We start from the raw sequence: 26,807 nt of genomic DNA, 5'->3' as shown, positions 1-26,807 counted from the left end.
GATCTATTTGCTGTTATTGTATAAAGGCGTACAGTAAGTTGCCTAGAGGATGGGGGTCCTCAGTGAGGGGCAGTTGCCTCCATCAGTGAATGGCATGGAAGTCCCACCTCATCCAGATACTGATTGGTTGACCTTGGGGGACGCTGATGTTTGATTGGTGCATAGCATTGTCAGTCAGGAGCGGGGGCTTGACGAGCGAGGCTGCTCGGTATGGAGGCTGGTGCTGAGAGCCAGCAGCAATTGAGGCCTTTTGGCAGTGAACACAGTCTCCTGTCCAGGCCTGATGGCTCGGCTTGCTTCACACAAGGTGGGTGATAGTCCTTCGCTTTGGGAAGTCTCTTTCAGACCCTGCCTAGCCTCACCATCTCTTATTGGAATATGAGACACTCTCTGTGGGATGACAGGGGAGAAGGAGGGTGGTGTGGGGAGTTTCTGGAAGGTTGTAAGAAGGAGAGGCTCATTAAAGACAATTTAAATCATAATTTATCTTCTGACTGACTCTCAGTCTCGCATTCCCTCTCAAATTACTCAATTCTCATTCTCCCACGTTTCTGTTGTTTCAACACATCTCCTCTCATTCTTCTCCACCCCAATGTGTACAAGTCCAGCCTACTCAATCACTCCTCCTCAGACAATCTCCACCCCTCGATTCAACTGCAACCAATGCCAGGTTATCTTCCCTTTGATCGGAATGTTTATTTCTCCCATAGTTCTGTGTAAATCCCAAACTAATTATGCTGCTCCTTGCTTTTTCCCCAACAGCATTGTGTCAATTTCAAAATAAAGTCAACAGTTCCACCCTCTCTCAATCTCATACACTGGTAATTCTACTGTACCACTCTCTTTCCCATAGCATTGTATCATCCACAGCCAATATCACTGGTTGCGCCCATAGCCCTTCATCAATCCCACGCAATCATAGAATCATTAAAGCGAGAAGGCCTTTTGGCCCATTGTGACTTGGAAGCAATGTGAACGTGGTCCATTTGGCCCAACAAGCCTTTGTTGGGGGTGGCATGATGAGTCAGTGATTAGCACTCTTGCCTCAAAGTGCCAGGATTCCCAGGTTTGGTTCCAGCCTCTGGCGACAGGTCTAAGTGGAGTTTGCACGTTCTCTCTCAATCTGTGTCGGTTTCCTCCGGGTGCTCCAGTTTCCTCCCGTAGTCCAAAGATGTGCAGGTTAGATGGATTGGCCATTGCTTGAAATCTTCAAGAGTCAGCATTTGATTATTCCCATTGATAAATTTTCATAATCAGAGTAGCCAGATTGGAAGGTTATCCTTGGTTTCATTAACACTACCTGTAGAAATGTTAGTGGAATACATTAGTCTGTGATACCAATACAACTAAAGCAGAACCTATGACTGAAGACTATTTTGCTTGCTATCTTGCACAACATTTATCTCGATTGGATGATCTGGTTATTACATTGCTGTTTTGTGGGAGCTATGCATGATTTGTTCCTGCTGTGTTTTAACATAAAATTTAAGAGCAGGAGTAGGCCATTCAGCTCATGGACACTTGCTCTGCCAGTCAGTAAGGTCATGACTGATCTGTTGGGCCTCACCTCCATTTTCCTGCTCATCTCCCTCAAGCCCTTAGAATCCCTACAGTGTGGAAACAGGCCATTCAACCCAATGAGTTCACACCCACCCTCCAAACAGTGTCCCACCCAGACCCATCCTCCTACCCGATCCTCCTGCATTTCCCATTGTTAAAGCACCTCACCCACCCAAACCTGAACACGATGGGTAATTCAGCATAGCCAATCCATCTGCCTTGCACAACTTTGGACTATGGAAGGAAACCAGAGCACCTGGATGAAACCTATGTAGACACCAGGAGAACATGCAAGCTCTAAACAGACAGTCGTCCAGGGGTGGCATCAAACCCGGGTCCTTGGAGTTGTGAGGCAGCAGTGCTAACCACTGAGACATTGTGCCGCCAAAAATCCCTTGTCAAAAAACATCTATCTAACTCCAACTTGAATATATTCAATGACCCAGCTCTCACTGCTCTCTGGGGCAGAGTTCCAAAGGTTAATGACCCTCACAAGAAATTCCTCTTCCTCTTTATCTTAAATAAGAGATCCCTGGTCTTCATTCTCCCAGAAAGAGACACATTCTCCTGGCACCCACCCTGTCAAGCTCAAAGTTTCCCTGATCAATAAGTCTTAAAAAAGCTTGCACATCAAAAAGAACGAAAGTGCTTTGAGGTGTCCTTTGGTCATGAAAGTTGCTATCCTATTTAAACAGCCGTCTTTTTTAAATCTTGTAAATGCTTCACAGAAGTTTGATTAAAAATTGGAACTAACTTTTTTTAAAGAATTAAATATTCTGCCAATTCTTGCATTGGTGAAGGAGCAACTCTGTAAAGTCACGTTGTCCGTGTGTTGCAATGTTCCCACTAAGCAATGTCAACTTATGTTTACAACGTCTTGGGTGTTTTCTTTGTAAATCCTAGGGGACACGACCGTCCTGGCTGCAGTGTATGGGCCGGCAGAGGTGAAAGTCAGCAAAGAAATCTTCGATAAGGCCACGCTAGATGTCCTCCTGAAGCCAAAAGTTGGATTGCCGAGTAAGTGATGAGTTTCAGAGAGCTTTTTAGGAGAGAGAGTTTAAGTGAGGTTCCTGGGTGAAAACTCTATGAAGTTGCATGCGGATTGAGTGTGTTGAAATATGGGTAGTTACAGGGATTTTGTGTGATAGTTCTGGGGATGAATAAGGAAGCTGAGATATCTAACGAATGTAGGGAGCATATATAAGGTTAATAATGTAAGAAAAAGGAGCTTTGCAGTCTCTTGAGCTTGTTCCACCATGTAATAAGATGATAGATGATGCTTGATCTTAGATCAGTTTTCCTGCTAGATCTCTATATCCATTGATTCTTTTAGGATCTGTATCAATTTGATCTTGGACATACACCCAATGATGAGCACCCACAGACCTCGAGGGCACAGAAAATCAAAGACTGTCAACTCTGAGTTAAGAGACCTCAATACAGTTTGAAATTATAGTGTCCTTGCCTTCTACCTTCACAGTCTAATACCCTTTTTCCACCAACATTTTTTTTGAAGAGTTGTGAACTCAATAGATATTATAATAATGACTCTCTGATTGAGGTGCTAATTGAGGCTAGACAATGACCAGAATATCCTTTGAATCCTTGGAGCTGTACCACTAAATCTTTTTACATCCACCCAAATAGATGGGTTCATGATTTAATATATCGGCTGGAGGAGGCCCCCTCTGGTGCAGTTGTTCCTCAGTACTGCAGAGGAGTGTCTGCCCTGGTTTTTATTGTGGAGTGGGACTTCAATCAGGGACCTTGTGGCTCAGAAGTCAGAGTGTTACCAACTCAGCTAAAGCTGATGCTAATCCTAAGAGTAAGGCTCATAGCTGTAGTTCTCCTCCAATTAGGAGAAACAGCCTCTATCTAGCCTTGTCAAACATAGAGTTGGGGGGGCATCAGCAGTGGGGTGATGATGGGAGTTAGATAGTGCTCGCACTGTTGTAGAGTTTTATAATATTCTGTGAGAGCAATACTTTGAAACTCCAGAGAGAGTAGAGCTCCATAAGATGTGGGGATGAAACGAATTGATGTGGTGTTGGATTGTTGCAAGATGAGAGGTTGGAAGTTATTACATGGATGCTTGTGTTTGTAGCTGGTTTGCAACAGATAATTTTCACCTAATTGGAATCTATTTCCACAAGATGTCTAAGACATGCTGATTTTTTTTTTTGTTTCGTATTCCAAATATATTAGCGCTCTCTTGGATCATTTCTGAATTGGGAATAGCTCTGTGATGATAAGATTACTGTATTTTTAAGTCGACTCCTGCAGCTCATTTGCTGGAGGACATTGAGTACCCACAAATGGTAGCAGTAGAGGGCGTCCTAAACATTAGATTTTCTGGCAGCGCTGGTCAGAGTGGAATGTGTGGTCCATCCTGGATTTTAAGTGTTTTTCTTGGTGCACAGCAAGAAGTTCCACTTATGAACAGAGTTCCATATAATTATATGGTTTGGGGTAGCGGGGGCCATTGAATAATTAGATGAGCTGACCAAAATAACAAAGTTCAAGGTAAAAATTGTGTTGGAAAGGTTTTGTCGGGAAACAACAACGGAACAGGAATTAGGGAGTTTGTTCGAGAGAGTGGAACTGAGACTGCTGAATGGCTGGAAGAGATGCACACATGAGATCTGAAGTCAGAGGATGTATGGAAGAGAACTGACATGGAAATGGGGAAAGATCCCACAGAGCTATGTTTAAATATCAAGAATTTTTCAAAACGTGTGTTGTGTATCGAGGGGAAAAATTGGAAGCTCCGTGACCAACAACTCGTTTGGTTGGTGTGTGGATTAGGCAGTAGATACAGTGCAGGATATAAAGGACCAATGGAACTTATTAAAGTTACAGGTCACAAAACATGGAACCTGGGAGTCCAGGGGTGGGTTAACAGCAACAGAAGCATAGTTATCAGAGGATTTCTTACTACTAACTAGTGCAACAAAGTTGTTAGTCTGCTGACAAAAACTTTGATTACAATTCATGCATGAGTGCTTAATATAATAAGCATCATTCCAGTGACTGATTTAGTCTTCCATTCATACCGAGTGATATATGAATAACACAACACAGTTTCCCAGACTCTGACCACTTCATAAAATATTCTCTGATGTCAGAGAGAACAGCACACATACTGCAGGGACCTGCTCCCGGCCTTCCGACCCTGCATGTAGCTGTATTGCTTCTGAGCCGATGTCAACCCAAGGTTAAATGTGATATGGCTCTGTTCTTCCATAATATCACTGTTTGTGTAATACATGGTTTGCATGTTTTATTGAGACGGCAGCTTTGATCTTTTTCAGCACTTGCCTTGAGCTAAAGCTTCTTTTGTAACAGCTGAGGCCAAATGTAGTGATAGGTAGGGAACTTGTGCGTGGAGTCTGAGCAGATAGGGGATGCCCTAAATGAGTTTTGTGCTTTGGTTTTCACCAAGGAAAGGGGACTGGTTGTAAATGAAAACTTAGAGGAGCTGGGATACAGTCTTGACCAGATCAAAATAGATGAAGTTGATGTGCTAGAAATTTTGGAGAACATTAAGATTGATAAGTCCCCAGGGCCAGACCAGATTTATCCTAGGCTGCTCTGGGAAGTGAGAAAGGAGGGTGCTAAGCCACTGGCGAGGATATTTGCCGCCTCCACTCTCCACAGGAGTCGTACCGGAGGATTGGAAGGAGGCAAATGTTGTTCCTCTTTTCAAGAAGGATAATAGGGAAATCGCTGGCAATTACAGACCAGGTCAGTCTTACGTCTGTGGTCAGCAAAGTTTTGGAAAGAATTCTGAAGGACAGGATTTATGACTATTTGGCAAAGCATACTGTGATTAAAGGCAGTCAGTGTGGCTTAGTGAGGGGCAGGTCATGCCTCACAAATCTTATTGAGTTCTTTGAGGAGATCGACGACGGTCGAGCAATAAATGTGGTGTATATGGATTTCAGCAAGGCATTTGATAGGGTTCCCCATGGTAGGCTCATTCATAAAGTCAGGAAGTATGGGATACAGGGAGATTTGGCTGGCTGACAGAAGGCAGAGAGTGGTTGTAGATGGAAAGTATTCTGCCTGGTGGTCAGTGTTAAGTGCTGTCCCGCAGGGCTCTGTTCTTGGGCCTCTGCTCTTTGTAGTTTTTATAAATGACTTGGATGAGGAAGTTGAGGGGTGGGTTAGTAAATTTGCAGATGACACAAAGGTGTCATCGATAGTACAGTGGGCTACTGCAAGCTGCAGCGTGACATAGACAGGATGCAGAGCTGGGCTGAGAAATGGTAGATGGAGTTCAATCTGGATAAATGCAAAGTGATGCATTTTGGAAGGTCGAACTCAAATGCTGAATATAGGAATAAAGACAGGATTCTTGGCAGTGTGGAGGAACAGAAGATCTGGGTGTGCAAGTACATAGATCCCCTTGCCACCCAAGTAGATAGGGTTGATCAGAAAGCATATGGTGTTTTGGTTTCATTAATGGGGGATCAAGTTTAAGAGCCGCAAGGTTTTGTTGCAGCTCTACAAGTCCCTGGTGTCCCTGGTGAGACCACACTTGGAATATTGTGTCTAGTTCTGGTCGCCCTCCTATGGGAAAGATACAGAGGCTTTGGAGATGGTGCAAAGAAGGGTTACTAGGATGCTGCCTGGATTTGAGGGCCTTATGAAGAAAGGTTGAATAAGCCCAAACTTTCCTCTCTGGAGAGAAGGAGGAAGAGAGGAGATCTGATCAAGGTGTACGAAATAATGAGAGGAAGAGAGAGAGTCAATAGCCAGAGACTTTTCCCCAGGCCAGGATTGACTGGTACGAGAAGTCATAGTTTGAAGATATTAGGAGAAAGGTATAAAGGAGACGTCAGAGGTAGATTTTTTAAGCAGAGAGTTGTGAATGTGAGGAATGTGTTGCCAGCTGTAGTGGTGGAAGCAGAGTCATTAGGGGTATTTTAAGTGACTGCTGGACATGCACATGGATAGCAGTGAGTTGAGGGGTGCGTAGATTAAGTTACTATATTTTACATTAGGATTAAATCTCGGCACAACATGGTGGGCCAAAGGGCCTGTGCTGTACTTTTCTATGTTCTATGTTTGCCTTACTCCCTGTACCTGCTGTTTGTGTAGAGAAAGAAAATTAAATTTAGTCTACCAGAGGCTGATGTGCAATACAAAGTGATGCCTCAGGGTTCAGGTTGAGGTTACCATCTCCTTGACCTCTTCCCCCTCTCAACTATAATGCTATCAGAACTGTGTCTTCGTAATGAGAGAGTTGCCCTATGGTCTGATAAGACTATGGTGCCTTCATCTAGTCAAACACTAAATATGCTGACACAAAGGAATATCTTTATAAATCATCTTCAATGTTTAAATATGAAGGGTGTTAGTAGCACTCGGCTGACGGGATGAGGTACTGAGTGCTGGCAGTGTTATAGAAATGCAACTGAGATACTTCAATACCAGTTTGGATATTGGGCCTCTCAACCCAATCACTCGAGGCAGCACATTCAGCTCAATAAGCAATCAGGGTACCTGGTGGAACTGGGTGCAGAATGTTTGGTCAGTGGAGCCAAATAAGAGCTGAAAATGTGTTGCTGGAAAAGCGCAGCAGGTCAGGCAGCATCCAAGGAACAGGAGATTCGACGTTTCGGGCATTAGCCCTTCTTCAGGAAGAAGGGCTTATGCCCGAAACGTCGAATCTCCTGCTCCTTGGATACTGCCTGACCTGCTGCGCTTTTCCAGCAACACATTTTCAGCTCTGATCTCCAGCATCTGCAGACCTCACTTTCTCCTCGGAGCCAAGTAAGAGCATAGTTGTTACACAGAAGGAGGCCATTTAATCTTTCAGGTCCACGCTGGCTCTGTAGGAACTTGCACTTCACTGTCTCTATCCTAGAAAGTTTATTTTCTGCAGATATTTATCCAAAACCCTTTGAATTGAATTTGCCTCCACCATGCCATTGCATTCCAGATTTTAAACATAAAAATACTTCAAAATGTTAATTGGAGAAGGTTCTAACTTAGCAAAAACTTATTGTGGGCCCCAGTGTTTTTGTGTGATGGGGAAGGAGTCCCTCTGTTATTAAAAGATGGGGCTACTGTGATGTATTACCATTGGGTCATAGTTGATGGCCCAACATGAATCAATGTTGGTTCTCTGGCAACAAGCTGCATCTTAAAGGTGTTCTGAAAGAAATTAGTGTTTGCTATCCTGTTGTCGCCTTTTAGACTAGGGGCTGCAATAAATTTGAGTTTACCGATCGTTTCATATGTCTTTTGCAAACTCACTCGGGCCTTTTTCTCTGTTTTTGCAAAGGTGTCTCTGAGAAGAGCAAGGAGCAGATGATTCGAAACACGTGCGAAGCCACCATCCTGACTGCTCTCCATCCGCGCTCCTCTATCACAGTCGTGCTGCAAGTCATCCATGACTCTGGATCTGTATCCTGACAGCGGTGATGGTTCAGCCAGTTTCCAGCTGCGAAATGTCTGTCGTCACGTTTAAACAGTATCTGTCCTCCAAGTAACCCAAAGTGCTTTCTGGTCAATGAAATACATTTTGAAATGTTGTAACTTGTGTAGGATGCATCGCAGCCAGGTTACATCCAGCAAGATCCCGTGTGCAGAAACATCCTGCAATCATCACCTTTTGGCAATGTTGGTTTAGGGATGACTTTATTTTTCTATTCACTGATGGGATATGGGTGTCACTTGCAATCCCTAATTGCCCAGGGGGCTGGTAAGCATCAACTACATTGCCGTAGGTCTGCAGTCACATATAGGCCAGACCAGGTGAGGGTGGCAGTTTACTTCCTAAAGGACATTAGTGAACCAGAGGGATTTTTCCAATCGACAATGGTTTCATGATCTTCATTAGACTCTTAATTCCATGTTTTTTTTAAATTGAATTGAAACTTTACTATCTGCCGTGGTTGGATTCAAAACTGGGTCCCCAGAACATTACCTGCGTTTCTGAATTCATAGTCCAGCAATAATACCACTATGCCAATGCCATCCCATTTAATATTTACCACTAGACTGAGGAGTACCTAATGGAACACTAAACCCTTAAAGTGTGGCTCAGTGCATGAGAGTCATCTATCTGAGTCGTAAAATAGTGAGCTTCAGACCCACTGTAGTGACTTGAGCATGATAAACCTAGCAGACACTGATTTAACTTAATCTTTCAATCAGTATTTAAAATAAAGTCCCTGTCTACCTCCCCAGGTGAAAATAAAGCATCCAATTGCTGCTATTTCAAAGCAGATTGGGGGGAGTCTTCCTCCACCACCACCACCACCATGTAAGCCCATGTTCTTATCAATAATTTCCCTTCAACATGTAACTTAGAAAAAACAAATGATTATCCAATTAGTACAGTTCTAATCTGCCTATTTGTTTGTGCATTTGCAAGATGTCAGCTCCCTCCTCCAGGAGCTGGAGGGGCTCAGTCAGTGTGGCGAGATTGCTTCTCTTGACGCTTTCACCAACTGATCATGTTTTGTTTATGGTGGAAAATATAGACTTTATTTTAGTCCCAATCAGTGAAAGAGGCCAGGAATTATGATTCACCTGCTGTTCCACTTTGATAGCTAGTGACTCATTGAAGAGGGAGGTGTAAGTGCTTTTTATTCCTGATACCACTCTCAGCTTTAAATAATCTCATTTATTTTGAAACAGTTCATAACAAATGTTTCAGTATTATGTTTTTTTTAAGAAGCCAAAGAAAACAAATTATTTCAAAGAGCTTGGATCCTACTTACTGAATCACTCCTGCTCCAAGCAATGTGGAAGCAACAGCAACTTGGATTTTTATAGTGCCTTCAATGTTAGAAGGCACTTGACAAGTGCTGTCATTGACATCCCTGAATCCCCCATTATCAACATCCGAAGTTAACTATTTACCAGAAACTGAATGGGACCAGCCATAAGCATACTGTACCTACAAGAGCACATAGAATCCAGGAATTCTCTGGTGCATAACTTGCCTCCTGTCTCTCCAAAGTTTGAGCGCCGTCGAAAAGGCACAAGTTAGGAGTGTAACAGACTACACAGTACTTGCCTAGTTGAGTAGAACACAACTAAGACTTGAGAAACTCCATACCAATGAGGACACAGCTTTCTACTTTAGCACCCTATACATCATCTTAAACATTCATTCCTTTCACCATTGACACATTGGTACACAGCAATGTGTACCATCTAAAAGATAAGTTGCAGCCACTCACCAAAGTTCCTTTGACAGCACTTTCCAAACCTGTGACCTCTACCATTTAGAAGAACAAGGGTAGCAAATAGAAAGGAACCTGCGAGTTCCCCTCCAAGCTACTCGCTGTCCTGACTTGGAAAGATATCTTTGTTCCTCTACTATCACTGGATCACATTCCCAGAACACACTCCCCAGCAGTGTGTGTGTTCCTGTATCTCGCATACTGCAGCCTTTCAAGACGGCAGCTCACCACACCTTCAACAAGGCAGTTCGAGATGGGCAATCAAAGCAGTGGTCCACTTAGTGATATCCACATCCCATGAAAGAATTTATCACAAATTAGGCATCAGGACATAAGTGAAGAGGTGTAAGAACGCAATTAGAGCCTAGGCAATTAAACTTCTGGTGGACAAAGGAAATCAGGGATACACAAAAGGCCTGGAAGAAGAGGTGAGCAGAAATGTGTGCTGGGAGGGGCAGGGTTTTGAACACCAAAGTGAGACTTTTAATTCTAGTGACAGTCAGGTGATGGGTAAACCATTTTGGATGGAGTTAATGCAGTATGAAAGGTGAAGGACTCAAACTCATGACTAAACAGCACTTTGCCTCTGCCAATATTTGATGCCAGTTAAGTATATAAGCACCCTGTTGTTCACTGTGTGCCTTGGCAATGGTGGTTGGGGGAACCTACAAGCTCCAGAGCCTGATTGCAATGCACAGGTAAGTCAAGAGTGTGTTGCTGGAAAAGCACAGCAGGCCAGGCAGCATCCAAGGAGCAGGAAAATTGACGTTTTGGGCAAAAGTTCGAAAAGGCCATCGGAAGGGCTTTTGCCTGTTACGTTGATTTTCCTGCTCCTCGGATGCAGCCTGACCTGCTGTGCTTTTCCAGCACCACACTCTTGACTCTAACCTCCAGCATATGTACTTTTGCCTATCTACAGTTAAGTGCCAATTGCAGGTCAGGAGGTGTAACCATAAGCTGCAGTATGGGCCTCTTGGAAGGGTTTGGATCAAGGTCGGTTGAAGATAGTTTTCACACTTAGACAGTCAACAAGATTAACATAGCTAGATCGCTGTTTGAGAAGCTTGAAATGTGGTCATTGTGTCCTCAAGCAGTGTTACAGGCCATCAACTAGAGCCACTAGTTCCTGTTAATAACATCTTAATTAAATTGTTAAGACACGGAGGTGAAAGGCATCAGGTGCTTCATACACGTGTGAAGTGAGACTGCTGGGAGAGTGGGTAGATGTTGGGTAAGAAGCAGGTGTGATGCATTCTTCACCAACTGGTTCGGATTGGATTAACCATTGTTAGCAACCGATAGTCTGCTGTGGCTGCGTGAGAAGCACTCCTGTCACTGAGTCAGGAAGTCGGTTTTGAGTTCAAATCCCACTTCAGGATGTGAGCTCAAAAAATCAAGGCCAATACCCTGGCACAGTACAGATTGAGTGCTGCATTGTTGGAGTTGCCACCTTTTTGGATAGGGCTTTTCAGGTGAGGGCTACTAGGTGGATGTGAAATGGCACTGTTTTGGGGGAATGCTGGGAATTGTCCCTGGTTCCCTGTTTGGTATTTATCCTTCAATCACCTTTATCGGATTGGTTACCTGGTCATTATCATTTCACTGTTTGTGGGAAGTTGTGCACAAATTGGGTGTTATGTGCCTTAAATATAGGTAATTATAGGTCAAAATATGCAAGTGCTTGAAAAACACTTTGGAATGGTCCAGCGATCAAACCTTAACGCACAGAATTGACCAGGAGATTACCTATCAGTGATGCTGTGACATAGTTGCTCAGGGAATCTGTGACTTGCATTGTTTCTTTGGATCAAAATTTTCAGGTTGAAGCAAACAAAATATCTGAACAAAAAAAACCCCACATTTATATAGCACTTCTCATAACTTCAGGCCAATGTAGTACGCAGAGTCTTTTATGACAGAGAGAGGCTTGGTCTGGCATCCCGTCTGAATGCCAGCACCTCTGACAGAGTTGTGCCCTCTCAGTACTGCTTTGGAGTTTCACCCTAGGCTCTTGTCTCATGACTATAGATTGAGACTTGAACCCACAATGTCACAATGTAGATGAGCATGCTGCCCACTGAAACATGGCTGGTGCTTTGGCACAGCTTTGATTTTGCAGCTTGCCACATTTGATGTGTGAGAAAGGTGTTAAACATCCACTGTGGCCCAGTTTTGGTGGTGTAAGGTGGAAAGGATGTCCATAGTGAAAATGGAAATTGATCTCAACAAAGATGTTGCCAAGGTTGGAGGCTTGGAGCTATCAATAGAAGCTGAGTTGGCTGTGGTTATCTGGAGATTCAGAGGCTGAGGATTGACCTTATAAAGGATTATAAAATCATGAGGGGCATGAATAGAGTGGATAGCCAAGGTCTTTTCCACAGGGTGGGGGAGTCCAATAGTAAAGGACCTATGTTTAAGGTGAGAGAGGAAAGATATAAAAGAGACCTGAGGGGCAACTTTTTCATGCAGAGGGTGATGTGTGTCTGGAATGAGCTGCCAATAGGTGGTGGAGACAGTTACTATTATAACATTTAAAAGGCACCTGGATGGGTACATATATAGGAAGGGTTTAAAGGGATAGGGCCAAATGCTGGCAAAACTAGGCATTTAGATACAGAACCAGCTTGAAGGTAGAAGACCGAGGGTAGAAATGGAGGGTTGTTTTCAGACTGGAGGCCTGTGACCACTGGAGTGCCACAAGGATCAGTGCCGGGTCCACTACTTTTCCTCATTTATATAAATGATTTGGATGTGAGCATAAGAGGTACAGTTAGTAAGTTTGCAGATGACACCAAAATTGGAGGTGTGTTTGACAGCAAAGAAGGTTACCTCCGATTACAATGGGATCTTGATCAGATGGGCCAGTGGGCTGAGGAGTGGCAGATGGAGTTTAATTTAGATAAATGTGAGGTGCTGCATTTTGGGAAAGCAAATCTTAGCAGGACTCATACACTTAATGGTAAGGTCCTAGGGAGTGTTGCTGAACAAAGACCTAGGAGTGTAGGTTCATAGCTCCTTGAAAGTAGAGTTGCAGATAGATAGGATAGTGAAGAAGGTGTTTGGTATTTATTGGTCAGAGTATTGAGTACAGGAGTTGGGAGGTCATGTTGCAGACATACAGGACATTGGTTAGGCCACTTTTGGAACATTGTGTGCAGTTCTGGTCTCCTTCCTATCAGAAAGATGTTGTGAAACTTGAAAGGGTTCAGAAAAGTTTTACAAGCATGTTGCCAGGGCTTGAGGATTTGAGCTATAGGGAAAGGTTGAATAGGCTGGGGCTATTTTACCTGGAGTATTGGAGGCTGACGGGTGGCCTTATAGAGATTTACAAAATCATGAGGGGCATGGATAGGATAAATAGGCAAAGTCTTTTCCCTGGGGTCGGGGAGTCCAGAACGAGAGGGCATAGGTTTACAGTGAGAGGGGAAAGATATAAAAGAGACCTATGGGGCAACATCTTCACGCAGAGGGTGGTGTCTGTATAGAATGAGTTGCCAGAGGAAGTGGTGGAGGCTAGTACGATTGCAACATTTGAAAATCACCTGAATCTAGGAAGGCTTTGGAGGGATATGGGCAGGGTGGGAATAGATTGGTTTGAGATATCAGGTCAGCATGGACGAGGTGGACCAATGGGTCTGTGTCCGTGCTGTACATTTCTGACTCTATGACTCTAAATGGGATTAGATTAATTTAAGATATCTGGTTTGCATGGACAAGTTGGATCGAGGGGACTGTTTCTGTGCTGTATATTTCTATGACTATATGTTCATGTATGCTTGAAATATTTTTTATTCCGCCACCCTGACTGTTTGCTAGTCTGTGTCGCATGTACTTTTATTTCGAAGCTTCCACGAGGACATCCTTAACTGACTGGAATAGCTGTTGGCTTGCTGCCTGAATGCAGCCTGCATGGCACTAATGGATGCTGGGCTGCCGATGAAAAGTGTTTTCTGCGGGGTCACGTGTGTGATTGACTCCGACGGAGCCATCCTCTTAGATCCAACAACAAAAATGGAGAAGGTTAGTGGTTTGAAACACCAGGGCAGTAAAATCTCAGCAGGCAATGAGCCTGATTAAAAATATCTCCTCTGAAGCATTGGAAAATGATGCCTCCATATTGTGTTCAGGAATTTGCATTTATATCGCCTCCTCGGGGCATCTCAAAGTGCTTTTAGAGTGAATGAATTCCTTTTTGTAATGTAGCAAACACAATTTGCGCACAGTCTGTAACAGGATGTGGCCAGGCTGTCTGTTTCTCGAGATTTGGACTCGAGGAGAAATACTGGGCTGAACGGCCCTTTCAGTTCATGCCCCAAGTTCTCTGTGGAACTTGGTTTTCATCTGAAATATGCTACCTCCTGACAATGCGCACTCCTTCAGTATCACATTTAAGTGTCAATTAACCTACTAGCTCAGGTCTATGTGCTCAATCACACCCCCCCCCCTCCCAACTTCCCAATTTTGCTTTGTTTTTGCATGATATGTTCATGACAATGTGTGATGTTTTGAATTTTTTTGTACAGTTGAGCACATCCATACCTTATGCCCAGTGTGTGCACTGTACTTTCCATTGCTGTGTGGCTGTATAAGTGTGTGTATCTTAAAGGGAGCTTTGGTTGTGCCTGGCCTAACTTACTGTGTTGCACAGTGAGTTCTGTGCAGTTGTGCACCCATTCAGCTTACAGGGAGCACTGGTGGAATCCAAAGCCATACCCTCTGATCTGGGCAACCTCGCTGCCAACTGAACCAAGCTGACGTGTGAAAGGTTACATGTGAGGAGTCCGTTCTGGCTGGTTTGAAAGCTGTTAATCCTATATGAAACTGCTGCTAGCTTCACTGTGCTGAAAACTCCCTGTCTAATTGCATGTTGGTTTCAGGAGGCTGCTGCAGTTCTGACGTTTTCCATCGACAGTGTTGAGAAGCAATTGCTGATGTCGTCCACAAAAGGGTTATACTCTGTTGAAGAGGTAAGCTTTAGGGAAAGTTATCGCAGCCTTTGTTTCTTTCCACAGGGTTCTGTCAAATCCTGATGCCAGCTACACATTCCTACCACAGCTGAATGACATGATACAAGAGGGTTATGGCTCCATGTAATGAAAGGGTAGAACTATATATATTTCATGTTCAGTGACCTGCGTGGATTTTGTGTTAGTTTATCTATTGCATTTCAGGCTGTACCTAGACACGCATCAACTTCAGTGATATAGATTACAGCACACCAGTTCTGGCAATTACAGCAAATCAGATAACAGGAAGTTAAGAGGAATTGACAGGTCTCAGCAGTGTCCTCCAGGTTTGAGATCCAGTGATAAGTAGATTACCATCCCAAGCTTTCCAAAAGTGCATCCAGCCATGACTAGGAGGGCAGCTTCACAACACTCAAGAAGTTGGACACCATTGAGGACAAAACAGCTGACTTGTTAAGACCCAGTCCATCACCTTTAACTGTGACTCTCTCCACCACCCGCACACCATTAGCTAAGCATGTCCAATTTGTTACCTTTTGCTTTATTCAAACCTCATCCCATCCTACCTCATCTAACGATATCAATTTCTGTTATTTCCCAGTGAAGAGAGATTGGGAATGAGACTTGGAGCACAGGTGGTTTGGGTTAACTGTTTCCAATATTACATGCTTATTATATATCTTTTGACTATTTGCCCTTGGGTGCATGCGAGAACCACAGATTAAAGGGTAGACCAGATGAAACACCACTCTGTTCCAGAGAATGCTGCACGAGCAGCCACTGGAGAAACGTAATTTTGAGAGCTAGGCCAAATCTCCATGTTTTCCCCCTTTTTCTTCACAACTGTGTCTTTCAGTTTTACAATTCCAATGAGCACCTTCCCCTGCTTCTCCCATGCTAATTCTTAATGTCTCCACCTTGGAAGTGTCACAGCCGATCATGGCAACAATGTAGCTGTGCTCCACTCTGCATTCAAGGACACGTGTGGACACCCACCAGTGAGAAGTTCTGGGTAGCGATCAAGAGCAGAGCCTTGTCTGAGTTTATTTTGGAGGGGGATGGGTTATTAAGTTGTTATAGCCCAGGAAACTTAGACTAATGTAAGCAATCTTGTTACCACAGTGACCGAGGTTGACAGTTGAGCATGTCGCACAGGATTGAAGTCAGTGGGAAAGGGATCAAACCTGGTCCTGTCACCTAGCCTTCTTCAGTGGCTCAGCCAGATTGTCACTGAATTTCATCAGCTGTCGCATAGTGAAATAGCTGCAAGATCAAAGGCATATGTCATTTAGAAAGTATGGGAAGCTAGGAGAAGGTGGAGGGGTGGTTCTGTTAATTAATGATGACATGAACACAATAGAGAGGCATGACCCAGATTCAGGAAGTGAGGATGTAGAAGTGATTTGGGTTGAGATGTGAGAAAAGACAAAGGCAAGAAGCGTCTTGCGGGACACAGACCTCCTAATAGTAACCACACAACCAAAGCATAAAAGAAGAAACCATGGGAGCTTATTAGAAAGGTACAGCATGTGGATTTAATGAAAAATCAGATGGGCCAAAGTAGCCTGGGTAAATCAAGAATGTTTTTGAGATAGCTCTTGGTATGTCATACTCTGGAGTCAACCAGAGAGCAGGCTATACTAGATCTGGTATTAAGAAATGCAGTCAGATTAATTAGGACTTCTATAGCGAAATGACCTCCAAGGTAGTAATGAATATAATATGATTAGATTTTCCTTTTCATTTTGAAGGAGACAAGTGGATCCAAGTCTGGTGTTTTAAAGTTGACTAAAGGCCAATTATGAGGCCAGTAGTGCAGAGGGAACTAAAGTGAACTGGCAACGAGGGGTTAAGGGATAGAGATGCAATGGTGGATATTTCAGAATATATAGAATAGTTACATTTCAACAAGAAAGAAAAATTCTATCGGAGGTTTCACATTCTGTGGTTAACTAAAAGTGTTAAAACTTATATCAGACTTAAAGAGAATGTGTATAATGGGTTAGAGGTCAGAGATTGGACAGAAAATACAACAGCAAAGAGTGATCAAGAGATTAAAAGAAGGATTAAATTAGAGTAGGAGAGAAAGCTAACTAAAATTTGAAACCAGTTTCTATAAAGATTTATAAGAGTTAACAAAGCGAGCATTGGTCCTACAGAAAATAAGGTGATAGCAGATTTTCCACTTTTGGTAGCAAGAAAAGATGGTAAGCATATTTTTTTGAAATGGTGTGCGGTGAATAGAAAATTGGCTAATGAACAGGAACCAGTGAGCAGGAATAAGGGATTCTTTTTCAGGTTGGCCACCTGTAACCGGTGAGATTCCACAGGGGTCAGTGCTGGGGTTACAACCGTTTACAGTAATTATTAGTGACTTGGAGGAATGAAATGAATGTACTTTAATCACATTTGTACATGACATAAAAATAGATGGAAAGGCAAGCTGTAAGATGGATACAAGCAGTCTACAGAGATATTGATTGATCAGTAAGTGGGCAAACAGTATAATGTAGGAAAACATGAAGTTCATTTTGGAAGGGAGAACAAACAAATTATTAGTTAAACAGCGAAAAACTGCAGAAAGCTGTAGTACAAAGGGACTTGGGGAACTTGTGCATAAATAACAAAGCTAGTTTACGGGTGCAGCAGGTCATCAGAAATGTTAGCCCTTATTTCAACAGGTTTGGATTATAAGAGTAGTGAAGTTTTACTGCAACTGTACAAGGTGCTGATGAGAACGTATCTGGAATAATGTGAGTAGCTTTGGTTCCCTTATTGAGAGAACTATATTATTTCATTGGAGACAGTTCAGAGAAGGTTCACTATGATGATCCCCTGTAGGATTGCCTAATGAGCAAAGGCTAAGTAGGTTGGGTCTCTCTTCACTGGCGTTTAGAAGAATAAGAGATGATCTCATTGAAACATATTGGATTCTTAAAGGACTTGACAGGGTAAATGCTGAGAGATGTTTCCTTCATGTGACAGTCTGGTGGCATGGTCTCCATAAATGGGCACCAATTTAAGACTGAGATAAGAAGGAATTTCTTCTCTTCAAGGATTGAGAGTCTTTGGAATTGCTTTCCACAGAGAACTGTGGGAGCAGGTACCTTGTGTATATTTAATAGATTCTTCACAAATAGGGGAATCGAGCGTTATGGGAAAACGCAGGAAAGTGGACATGAGGGATGTCAGATCAGCCATGATCTATTGCATGCCAGAGCAGGCTCAATGGGCTGAACTGCTTACTCCTGTTCCTATTTCTTATGGTCTGAAATATGAGATTAGAGCTCTAAGAAAGCAGCAGAATCTAGTGCATGAATTGCAAAAGGTTCCTATGCAGGTACAGCAAGTAATTTGAGAAGTGAATATGAATGTTATAGTTTATTGCAAGTGGAATTGAATACAAAAGTAGGGTGGTTGTATACTACTTCTGGAGTAGTGTGTACAGTATTAGTCTTTCCTAAACATGGATGTAAATTTAAAGTTTAGAAAAGGTTTACTCAACTAAAATCTGGATCGGGCAAGCTGTCTTATGATGTTTGGGGAGTCTTGACAGAGTGGATGTCAAAAGAGTGCTTTGTCTTGTGGAAGAACTGAGAATGAGGGTTCATTATTTTAAAAATAACAGATCACACATTTAAGACATGAAGATTTTAATTTTCTCTGAGGGTCGCGAGTATTTGAAACGGTCTTCCTTGAGTTGGTGGAAATAGTCTTTGAATGTTTTTAAGGCAGAGGTGGATAGATTCGTTGTAGGCAAAACATGAAAGATGATTGAGGATAGACAGGAATGTGAAGAAATCGGGACAGCCATGGTTTCATTGAGTTAAAAATCACTCACAACCAAATTATAGTCCAACAGGTTTATTTGGAAGCACTAGCTTTCGGAGCGCTGCTCCTTCATCAGGTAGCTGTGGAGCAGGATTATCAGACACAGAATTTATAGCAAAAGATCACTGTCATGCATTCAACTGACACAATATATTGAATAAACCTAAATTGTGTTAAGTCGTCCATCTTTTAGAATGGGTTGCAGATTTTGGTTCATTAATATGTAAATCTCAACTTCTTTCAAATCACATTCCCGAGATAATTTAATTCTAGGTCTTATGATCCAGCTCCACAGCTACTTGATGAAGGAGCAGTGCTCCAGAAGCTATTACTTCCAATTAAACCTGTTGGATTATAACTTGGTGTTATGTGATTGTTAAATTTGTCCACACCCTCCACATCATGGTTGTATTGGAAATTGTGCAGGCTCCAGTGCTTCCAAATCACATGTTGTTACGTATGATTAGATTCCCTACAGTGTGAAAACAGGTTCTTGGGCCCAACCAGTCCACACCGACCCTCCGAAAAGTAACCCACCCAGACCCGTTTCCCTCTGACTAATGCACCTGACACTATGGACAATTTACCATGGCCAATTCACCCGGCCTGCACATCTTTGGACTGTGGGAGGAAACCCACGCAGATAATGTGCAAACTCCACACAGACAGTCGCCCGAGGCTGGAATCGAACCTGGGACCCTGGTGCTGTGAGGCAGCAGTGCTAACCACTGAGCCACCATGCTGCCCCAGTAAGTAGCTTGTCAGACAGAGAAGGCCATGTGAAGACAGTGCTGGTTGTAGTGTGCTGTTGTGAGGTAGGCAGGGCACTGACAATGTAGATTATACTGTGCACACCCTGTTTGAAGGGTTAAAACAGAATTGAAAAGCTAAGTAAGCACTTGTGTTGGATACTGAAGTCTGTTGTCAGCCTGTCCCCCTCTGGCCACTAGCTAGTGATGAAAATCTGTTAATTAGATTGTACAACGGGTGCCTAGCTGTAATTGGCACTTCAATGCAAATTAGTTCTATTAGAGAACTGGGCTTTGATTTTTTTTCTTTTCATCTACAGTCTTCCTACTATCCTCTTGTTGAATATAAATTGCCCAATTAAAAATTAAGAGATATAACATTAAATTGAACACTTGTCCTGTTGTTGAGTGACTATACCATCCTGGTTAGTGATGTCTCATTTATAATTGGCACCTCCCGCAATGCAGCATTCCATCAGGAGGTATTATACTGCAGTCTCTGAACTACAATTAGAACCCAATCTGACTCCAAAGTGAGCGTGATACCTACTGAGCCCCAACTGAAACTTAAATTAGCTGGGGCTGTTTGTAATGACCTTGTTTCCTCATGTAGCTGATGCTCACCAATGGGATACAGGCCAGGGATGGTACCTAGCATCTTGCTAGGTCTGTGTGACTCAACATTGCCTTAACCCATAGGATAATAATGTTGCTCGTTGTCCAAATAGTCTCTCGTTTTTGGTGTTTCCGTTCAGAAAAGATTTACAAGGATGTTGCCAGGGTTGGATGATTTGAGTTATAGGGAGAGGCTGAACAGGCTGGGGCTGTTTTCCCTGGAGCGTCGGAGGCTGAGGGGTGACCTTTTGGAGGTTTACAAAATTGAGGGGCATGGATAAGTTAAATAGGCAAAGTCTTTTCCCTGGAGTTGGGGAGTCCAGAACTAGAGGGCATAGGTTTAGGGTGAGAGGGGAAAGATATAAAAGAGACCTAAAGGGCAACTTTTTCATGCAGAGGGTGGTACGTGTATGGAATGAGCTGCCAGAGGAAGTGGTAGAGGCTGATACATTTGCAACATTTAAGAGGCATTTGGATGAGTATATGAATAGGAAGGATTTGGAGGGATATGGGCCGGGTGCTGGCAGGTGGGTCTAGATTGGCTTGGGATATCTGGTTGCCATGGACGGGTTGGACCGAAGGGTCTGTTTCCATGCTGTACATCTCTATGACTCATTGTAATGAAAGCTTCTTTGCATCCAGAATCTGTCAGTTCTAATTACCCCTTAATAATCTGCAATTATATATTTTGAATTGTAAATTGCTTACTTATAAAGAACTGTGGGGTAGAATTCTATGCACCTCCTGCTTGATATTGGGCAGAGTGAGGCAGTCTGTCGCCTGCTGTGAACAGGCTGTGTGGCATGTGGTTTCATCAACAGATGTGCAGGTTCGTTGCTGTCTGACCTCTGTGAACTTTCTCATTCTTTTGCCACTTTCTCAGAAAAGACATGGTCTGAGGTGTGACTCGAAATGGCTGGAAACTTGTGTGCTTGGTGAACTACACTCTCAGTGCACAGTTGTGAGTGTGCATCCTCATGTTGAATGTGCAAAGGGATGTTACCAAAACTCTGAAATTATAACTGTCCGGGAATATTGAACTGATTACTTCTCTATTCTCTTCTTTTTAACAAAGAAATGACAACGGGTGACTTTTAATAGAAATCTTGATAATTCTGATTGGTTTGATAAAATGGATGTAAATAAGCTGTTTCCAATTCTCAAGAATCCACAATCTAGGGGACATAGTTATAAAATAGTCACTAATAATTTTGAGAAAGAGATGTGGAGAAATGTATTTCCTTAGAGAATGATCAGAATGTGCAAATTGAAGGCACACGGATATTTGGGGCAAATGACATAGCTGCACGTAAATTAAATCTCAATATACACGAGTGAGAAAGAAATTGAAAATTTTGTTGATGGAATTAGATGATGGAAGGATAGCAAGGGTCATATGGAGCATTAACTCTAGCAACAACAAATGATTGCTTATATTTGTAATGAGTTTCAAATGTAGTCAGACATCTCATGGTCTGTGCAGCAGTGTTTCCAAACAACATTTGATGCTGAGTGATGTAGAGGTGACCCAGAAGTTTGGTTAAAGAGCATCTAAATTTAAGAAAGAGCTGGCAAGATTTTGGGAAAGCAATCTTGGGGGATAGGCAGCTGATGACATAGAATTTCCATGATAATCTAAAGTCGAGAAAGTGCAAGAGATCAAAATTGGAGGTGTGCACTGATCTCAGAGTTGGAAGTGTTGGACCTGCCACACAGCGTGCTTAAATTCTTATGTTCAGCAATGGAATTGTGAGTCGACTCTTATCAGCAATAATATTTGGTATTTGAACACACTTAATATTAGAACAATAAAGTATACTATAAACTAATGAAAAATACTACAAACTACCTTATGCTTTAACTTAACTTTGTACAATTGTGTACCACCACACTAGAACATGGCCGGACTCCAGGTGATGATGTCGTCGTCTTCTAATGGTCTTGGAGGTGACTTCTCTTTCAGTGGTTATTCTTGTTACCGCACTGAGAGGGGTTTTGCGGTGATTGTTATCCTTCCGAGTCTTCGCACCCTTTTGGGAGGATCTTGAGAATCTGCCAATGGATTGATCAAGTTTGATTACCTTGATCAGTCAGACCCAAACGGGTGTTGGCTCATTGTTGGCAGGGTGACCCTTAGGTGTCCATTATGGTAGGTGCAGGGTGCACGTAGCCTCCTCCAAATAAAGGTGCTAGGAGCCTCCGTGTCTAAGGAATGACTCACTGCTCCTAATTGTCCCAAGGGCGACATTCTTTTGTCCCATTTAAGTCCAACTTCGGGTGTGTATTATTGCAGAGTCTGCAGCTGTCAGGTTTGTTTGCAAACCGTCTATGGGCAGCTGCAGCATGGGGATTGATACAGTCACTTTAGTCAAGGTTGGCTTCCATTTCCCAACCTACTTTAATTATTGTCCATTCTTTTGTAACTCCATGGTAAGTTTATTATTGTCCATCATAAGTTCATTATTTCGGGTGGTTTGTCCGGCCACAGTGGTAACATTCCTTCTAATATTTTTTGTTAGTAAGTCCACTCGTTAAAGTACGTGAACCTTCATACCTTTTCGTACAGCCGCACATGCAGTAACTTGGAGGTACTTGGCCAGTTATAAGGAATATCAGTTTTAGAACTGGACATGGTTTCAGAGATAGGGTATGGATAGGTGTTGTGATGAACAGCTTATTTCTGTGCTATAAATTCTGGATAATAGGTGTAGTTTAGTCAGTCCCTGCCTTCCCATTCCTCTCTGTACAATTTTCTAATCATCTCAAACATGTCTGTTATACTGCTGATGTTTTATATTTGTACAATTGCCTTTTTCAATGTTAAGATTTTACAGAGGCCCATCCTTCTGGCTGGAATTCTGTTAGGAGGAGGAGGAGGGAAAAGGCCATCTCCATGATGTTGCTAATGCACTTATCTCTTTTTACATAGCTCCAACAGTGTGTCGCAATGTGCCAGAAAGCTGCAGAGAAAATCTTCCAATTCTACAGGGATTCGGTGAGCAGGAAATACTCGAAAATGAGTGACTAGAGATGGGAGCAGTAGAGTGCCTCAGGGTCTTCAGCAAAGCCAAGAGCCATCAAGTTCAGAATGAAGCCAACGGACAATCTCTGATGGAGAGCAGTGAATATTCTGTTTATATCCTGGTCCTGAGCCTTCCATGATCACTGAGCCCTCGATGATCAATCCTGTGGATAGCTGTGGGTATTCTGAGCTGGTCTGAAAGAAACTAACTCTCAGCTGTTTCAGCACTTTGGCACATTACACACTGTACACTTTGTACACTTGCAAAGCATGTATCTGGAGTCAGGAAGAAGAAACTTTTTTTAAAAAATAAAGTTTAATGGTGAAGAATTACAGTATTGTTTCATGCTAGTTGTACAATTTCCATTCTCTTCAGATCTGAGAAATAATGCTTACAACAAATGAAAATCTGGTTTGTTTACCCATTGCAGTCATTGGCAAATCTGCTCAAAGTGCCAGCCCTGGAATCACTGCTTTCTTGTGAGGTTTAAAGGGTGTTTATTTGGTTGTTCCTGCCTTCTGTATCTCAGTAATAGAATTGCAGTCCTGTGCCAGTTTTCTCTTTCCACCCTGATGGTACTAACTGTCTTCAGGGGATAGGCAATTGGGATGTCCATTCTCCCTGGGGCACTGTCTCTCCTCATGGTACAGCTTGCCTTGGGCACTCGCTATCCCCCAAGGTGCAGGCTGTCTGGGTGACGTCTCTCCCAAGGGTAGGGGCTCCCTTTGGCATTGTCTCACCCTGGCAGCCAGCTTGCCCCCAGGGCACTGTCTCTCCCTGACGCACTGAGCTGGCTGGAGCACTCTCACTCACTGGGTATAGGATGCCCAGGATAAGCATTGTCTGGGGCACTCTGTCACTTGGGATCCAAATCGTATTGCCCAGGATAACACAACTGTATGGGACAGGGGAGATACAGCAGTAGATTTTATTGAAACTGGTGAAGCTGCAAGTGGGGCAGTTTGTGCTTCTAATGTTGACTGGTCTTCAACATGAGTCTTGAATCTTTGCTTGGGCCGATAAATGTTCCTCAATTCCCCTGTCAATGAGTGAATGCATAAAACACGTGGCCTCTGTGGGGTTTGGGATTAATAGAGATTATTGTAATTTGGGAAACAAATGTCCTGTTCCAAGGACTGAGCAGGGTGAAGATTGCTATTGACCAGTCCCAACAACTCAGTCCGGTTCTGGATTAGTAGTGCTGGAAGAGCACAGCAGTTCAGGCAGCATCCAAAGTGCAGCGAAATCGACGTTTTTGGCAAAAGCCCTTCATCAGGAATTGATGAAGGGCTTTCGCCCGAAACGTCGATTTCATTGCACTTTGGATGCTGCCTGAACAACTGTGCTCTTCCAGCACCACTAATCCAGAATCTGGTTTTCAGCATCTGCAGTCATTGTTTTTAACTCAGTCAGGTACCTGCTGATCACAGTCGTGTCTCCAGCTGCTTTGGAAGTTATTTTTGAAAGAAATGCAAAGGATCGATCAACCCAAATCAGGCCTCCCACGAGATCACAGTTTACCACTGAAAAGTATGCCCTTAGCACCAGAGAGGAACTTTACTCTGTGTACCTAACCCATACTGTACCTGTCTTGATGGAACCCAATTGGATTTAAATTTTCTTGCTTCTGCCCTTGAACTACATGCGGCCAAGCCATCTGTGATGGTGGCTGCAGCAGGATTTCCCCACATTTTGTATTTGTGAGGATAATAACTTTCATTGTCATATGATCTTTGGGTAGCTCGTTATGCACAAAGTAGCTGCCGCATCTCTTGCATTGCAACAGTGAAAGTAACTTATTTGGCTGGAAAGGTTTTCGATGCCCTATAGGCATGGAGAAAGCTATGGAAATGTGGATTCTTTCTTTAAATGTGGAGTGAAGGTGGCATTTAATATGCTTGCCTTTATTGCTCAGTCCATTGAGAATAGGAGTTGGGAGCTCTTGTCCTGTAGAGACACAATATTGGTGAGGCCAGTATTGGAATACAGTGTGCAATCCTGGTCTCCTTGCTAATTGGAAGGATGTTGTAAAACCTGAGAGGGTTCAGAAACGATTTACAAGGATGCTGCCAGGGTTGGAGGCTTTGAGCTATAGGGAGAGGCTGGGGCTGTTTTCCCGGGAGTGTCAGAGGCTGAGGGGTGACCTTTATAGAGGTTCACAAAATCATGAGGGGTGTGGATAGGGTAAATAGACAAGGTCTTTTCCCTGGGGTGGGGCAGCCCAAAACTAGAGGGCATTAGGTTTAAGGTGAGAAGGGAAAGATTTACAAGGGACTCCTGGGACAAACTTTTCATGCAGAGGGTGGTGCGTGTATGGAATGAGCTGCCGGAGGGTGTGGGAGAGGTTGGTACAATTACAACATTGAAAAGGCATCTGGGTGGGTATATAAATAGGAAGGGTTGAAAGGGACATGGGTCAAATGCCGGCAATCACTGTTAAATTTATTGAGGATATCAGGTCGGCATGGTCAGTGAAAACACCACAACTGTAACTCTCCACTACAATTTGGACAAGGTATTATTAAGTACATCCTTTGTCGCTCAGTCCAAATCCTAACACACCACCCCAATATCGCAGGGACTTGCCTCCTCAAAAGACCAAAAAGCTTTCAGAAAGAAACCATCATCATCGTCACCTACTCAACAGTAACTAGGGATGAGCCATAAATATCGACCTTGCTAATGACACCCACATCTCTGGAATGAATTTTCCAAAAAAATTTGCGTAATATTACGCTGGTGAATATAGTTGATGTCACATTTCTCATTTTAAAACGCTTTCAGTAAATCTAGTGTTTATTCAAATGTAAATTGCTCCATTCTTTATTCCCTTCTCTGTCAAATACTATAATCCCATCTTGGAATCTAAAAGCTTTTTGCTCTTGCACTTATCTTAGTTGCTGCAGTCTATTCCAAGTGATTAGCAGCAGCAGAGTGTTATAATCTTCACTGCAGTTAATGTACGCATTTCTGGCACTGGGGGAAGAGAAAATAATTTGAGCCCTCGATGTGGAGCTTTAGAAAGAGTGCACTGAATCTGTGGGATAGCTTTCAATGCTCTTGGTTGCAATGGGAGTTGCCCTCTATTCCAAGGAATGTTTTACTTTGGCTGCCGATATTTTGCAACTGTTGGAATCTTTAACATAGTATTGCAGGTAGGTTCTAACTAGAGTATTGTATGGCAGTAGCAAGATCTCCCTATATTTATACTCCATTTGCTTTGCAATAGCCACTGTGGTAATGTAGGAAATATAGTACCTATTTGCATACAGCAAGCTCCCATGTGACAATGACCAAATTACCGGTTTTTGACTGGTAGTTGATACATAAATATTAGTACAATTGAGGTGAACTCCTTTGCCCTTAAGAGTGCTACGATAGCTGTTACAACCATCTGAGAATGGCTATTAAATATCTCATTCAGAAGGTGACAGGTCCAACAGTGCAGTATGCTGTCAGGAATGGCATTGGGTGTGAACTCAAATCTCTGGAGTGAGGCTTGAAACCACAACCAGACTTTTCAAACTCTGTTACAGACAATTATATACATACAACATGATGGGAATCCTGATCCCTGATTTAGTTTAGGTTCCCTGAAGATGAAACCTTCCATTTATTGTTGATCAAAACAATTGTTGGATCAGCGAAATGGCTGTGACACTGACAAGATGTTCCACAAAGCAGCTTGACCTCCATTCAGACCTTGCAGCTAAGAGTTGGTTACCTTTAGACAGACAGTAGATGGTTCTCCTGATGGGCTGTCTGGTATCGCAGCCCTGTGGGAGTCAGAGTCTGCCCAGCAAGTCTCTTCTTTCAGTCTCTGCTCCTGTGGAGCCTAGACCCTGCCAGGCTCTGGCA

At 43.0% G+C, this 26,807-nt stretch overlaps 1 protein-coding gene across 1 annotated transcript; it reads left to right on the top strand.

Annotated features, from left to right (window-relative positions):
- The first annotated feature begins 152 nt into the window (after positions 1 to 152).
- Positions 153 to 23,278, top strand: exosc5 (exosome component 5). Its single transcript, XM_060856103.1, has 6 exons — positions 153 to 307; positions 2,464 to 2,577; positions 7,853 to 7,974; positions 13,644 to 13,784; positions 14,642 to 14,731; positions 22,856 to 23,278. The coding sequence occupies exons 1-6, from the start codon at positions 211 to 213 to the stop codon at positions 22,952 to 22,954; spliced, it is 663 nt and encodes a 220-aa protein (XP_060712086.1). The 5' UTR covers positions 153 to 210; the 3' UTR covers positions 22,955 to 23,278.
- Positions 23,279 to 26,807: the final 3,529 nt, after the last annotated feature.

This window comes from Hemiscyllium ocellatum, chromosome 47, assembly GCF_020745735.1.
Source record: "Hemiscyllium ocellatum isolate sHemOce1 chromosome 47, sHemOce1.pat.X.cur, whole genome shotgun sequence".
Classification (NCBI taxonomy): domain Eukaryota; kingdom Metazoa; phylum Chordata; class Chondrichthyes; order Orectolobiformes; family Hemiscylliidae; genus Hemiscyllium; species Hemiscyllium ocellatum.
The sequence above is the reverse complement of the archived record's forward strand: the minus strand, read 5'-3'. Positions and strand labels throughout refer to the sequence as shown.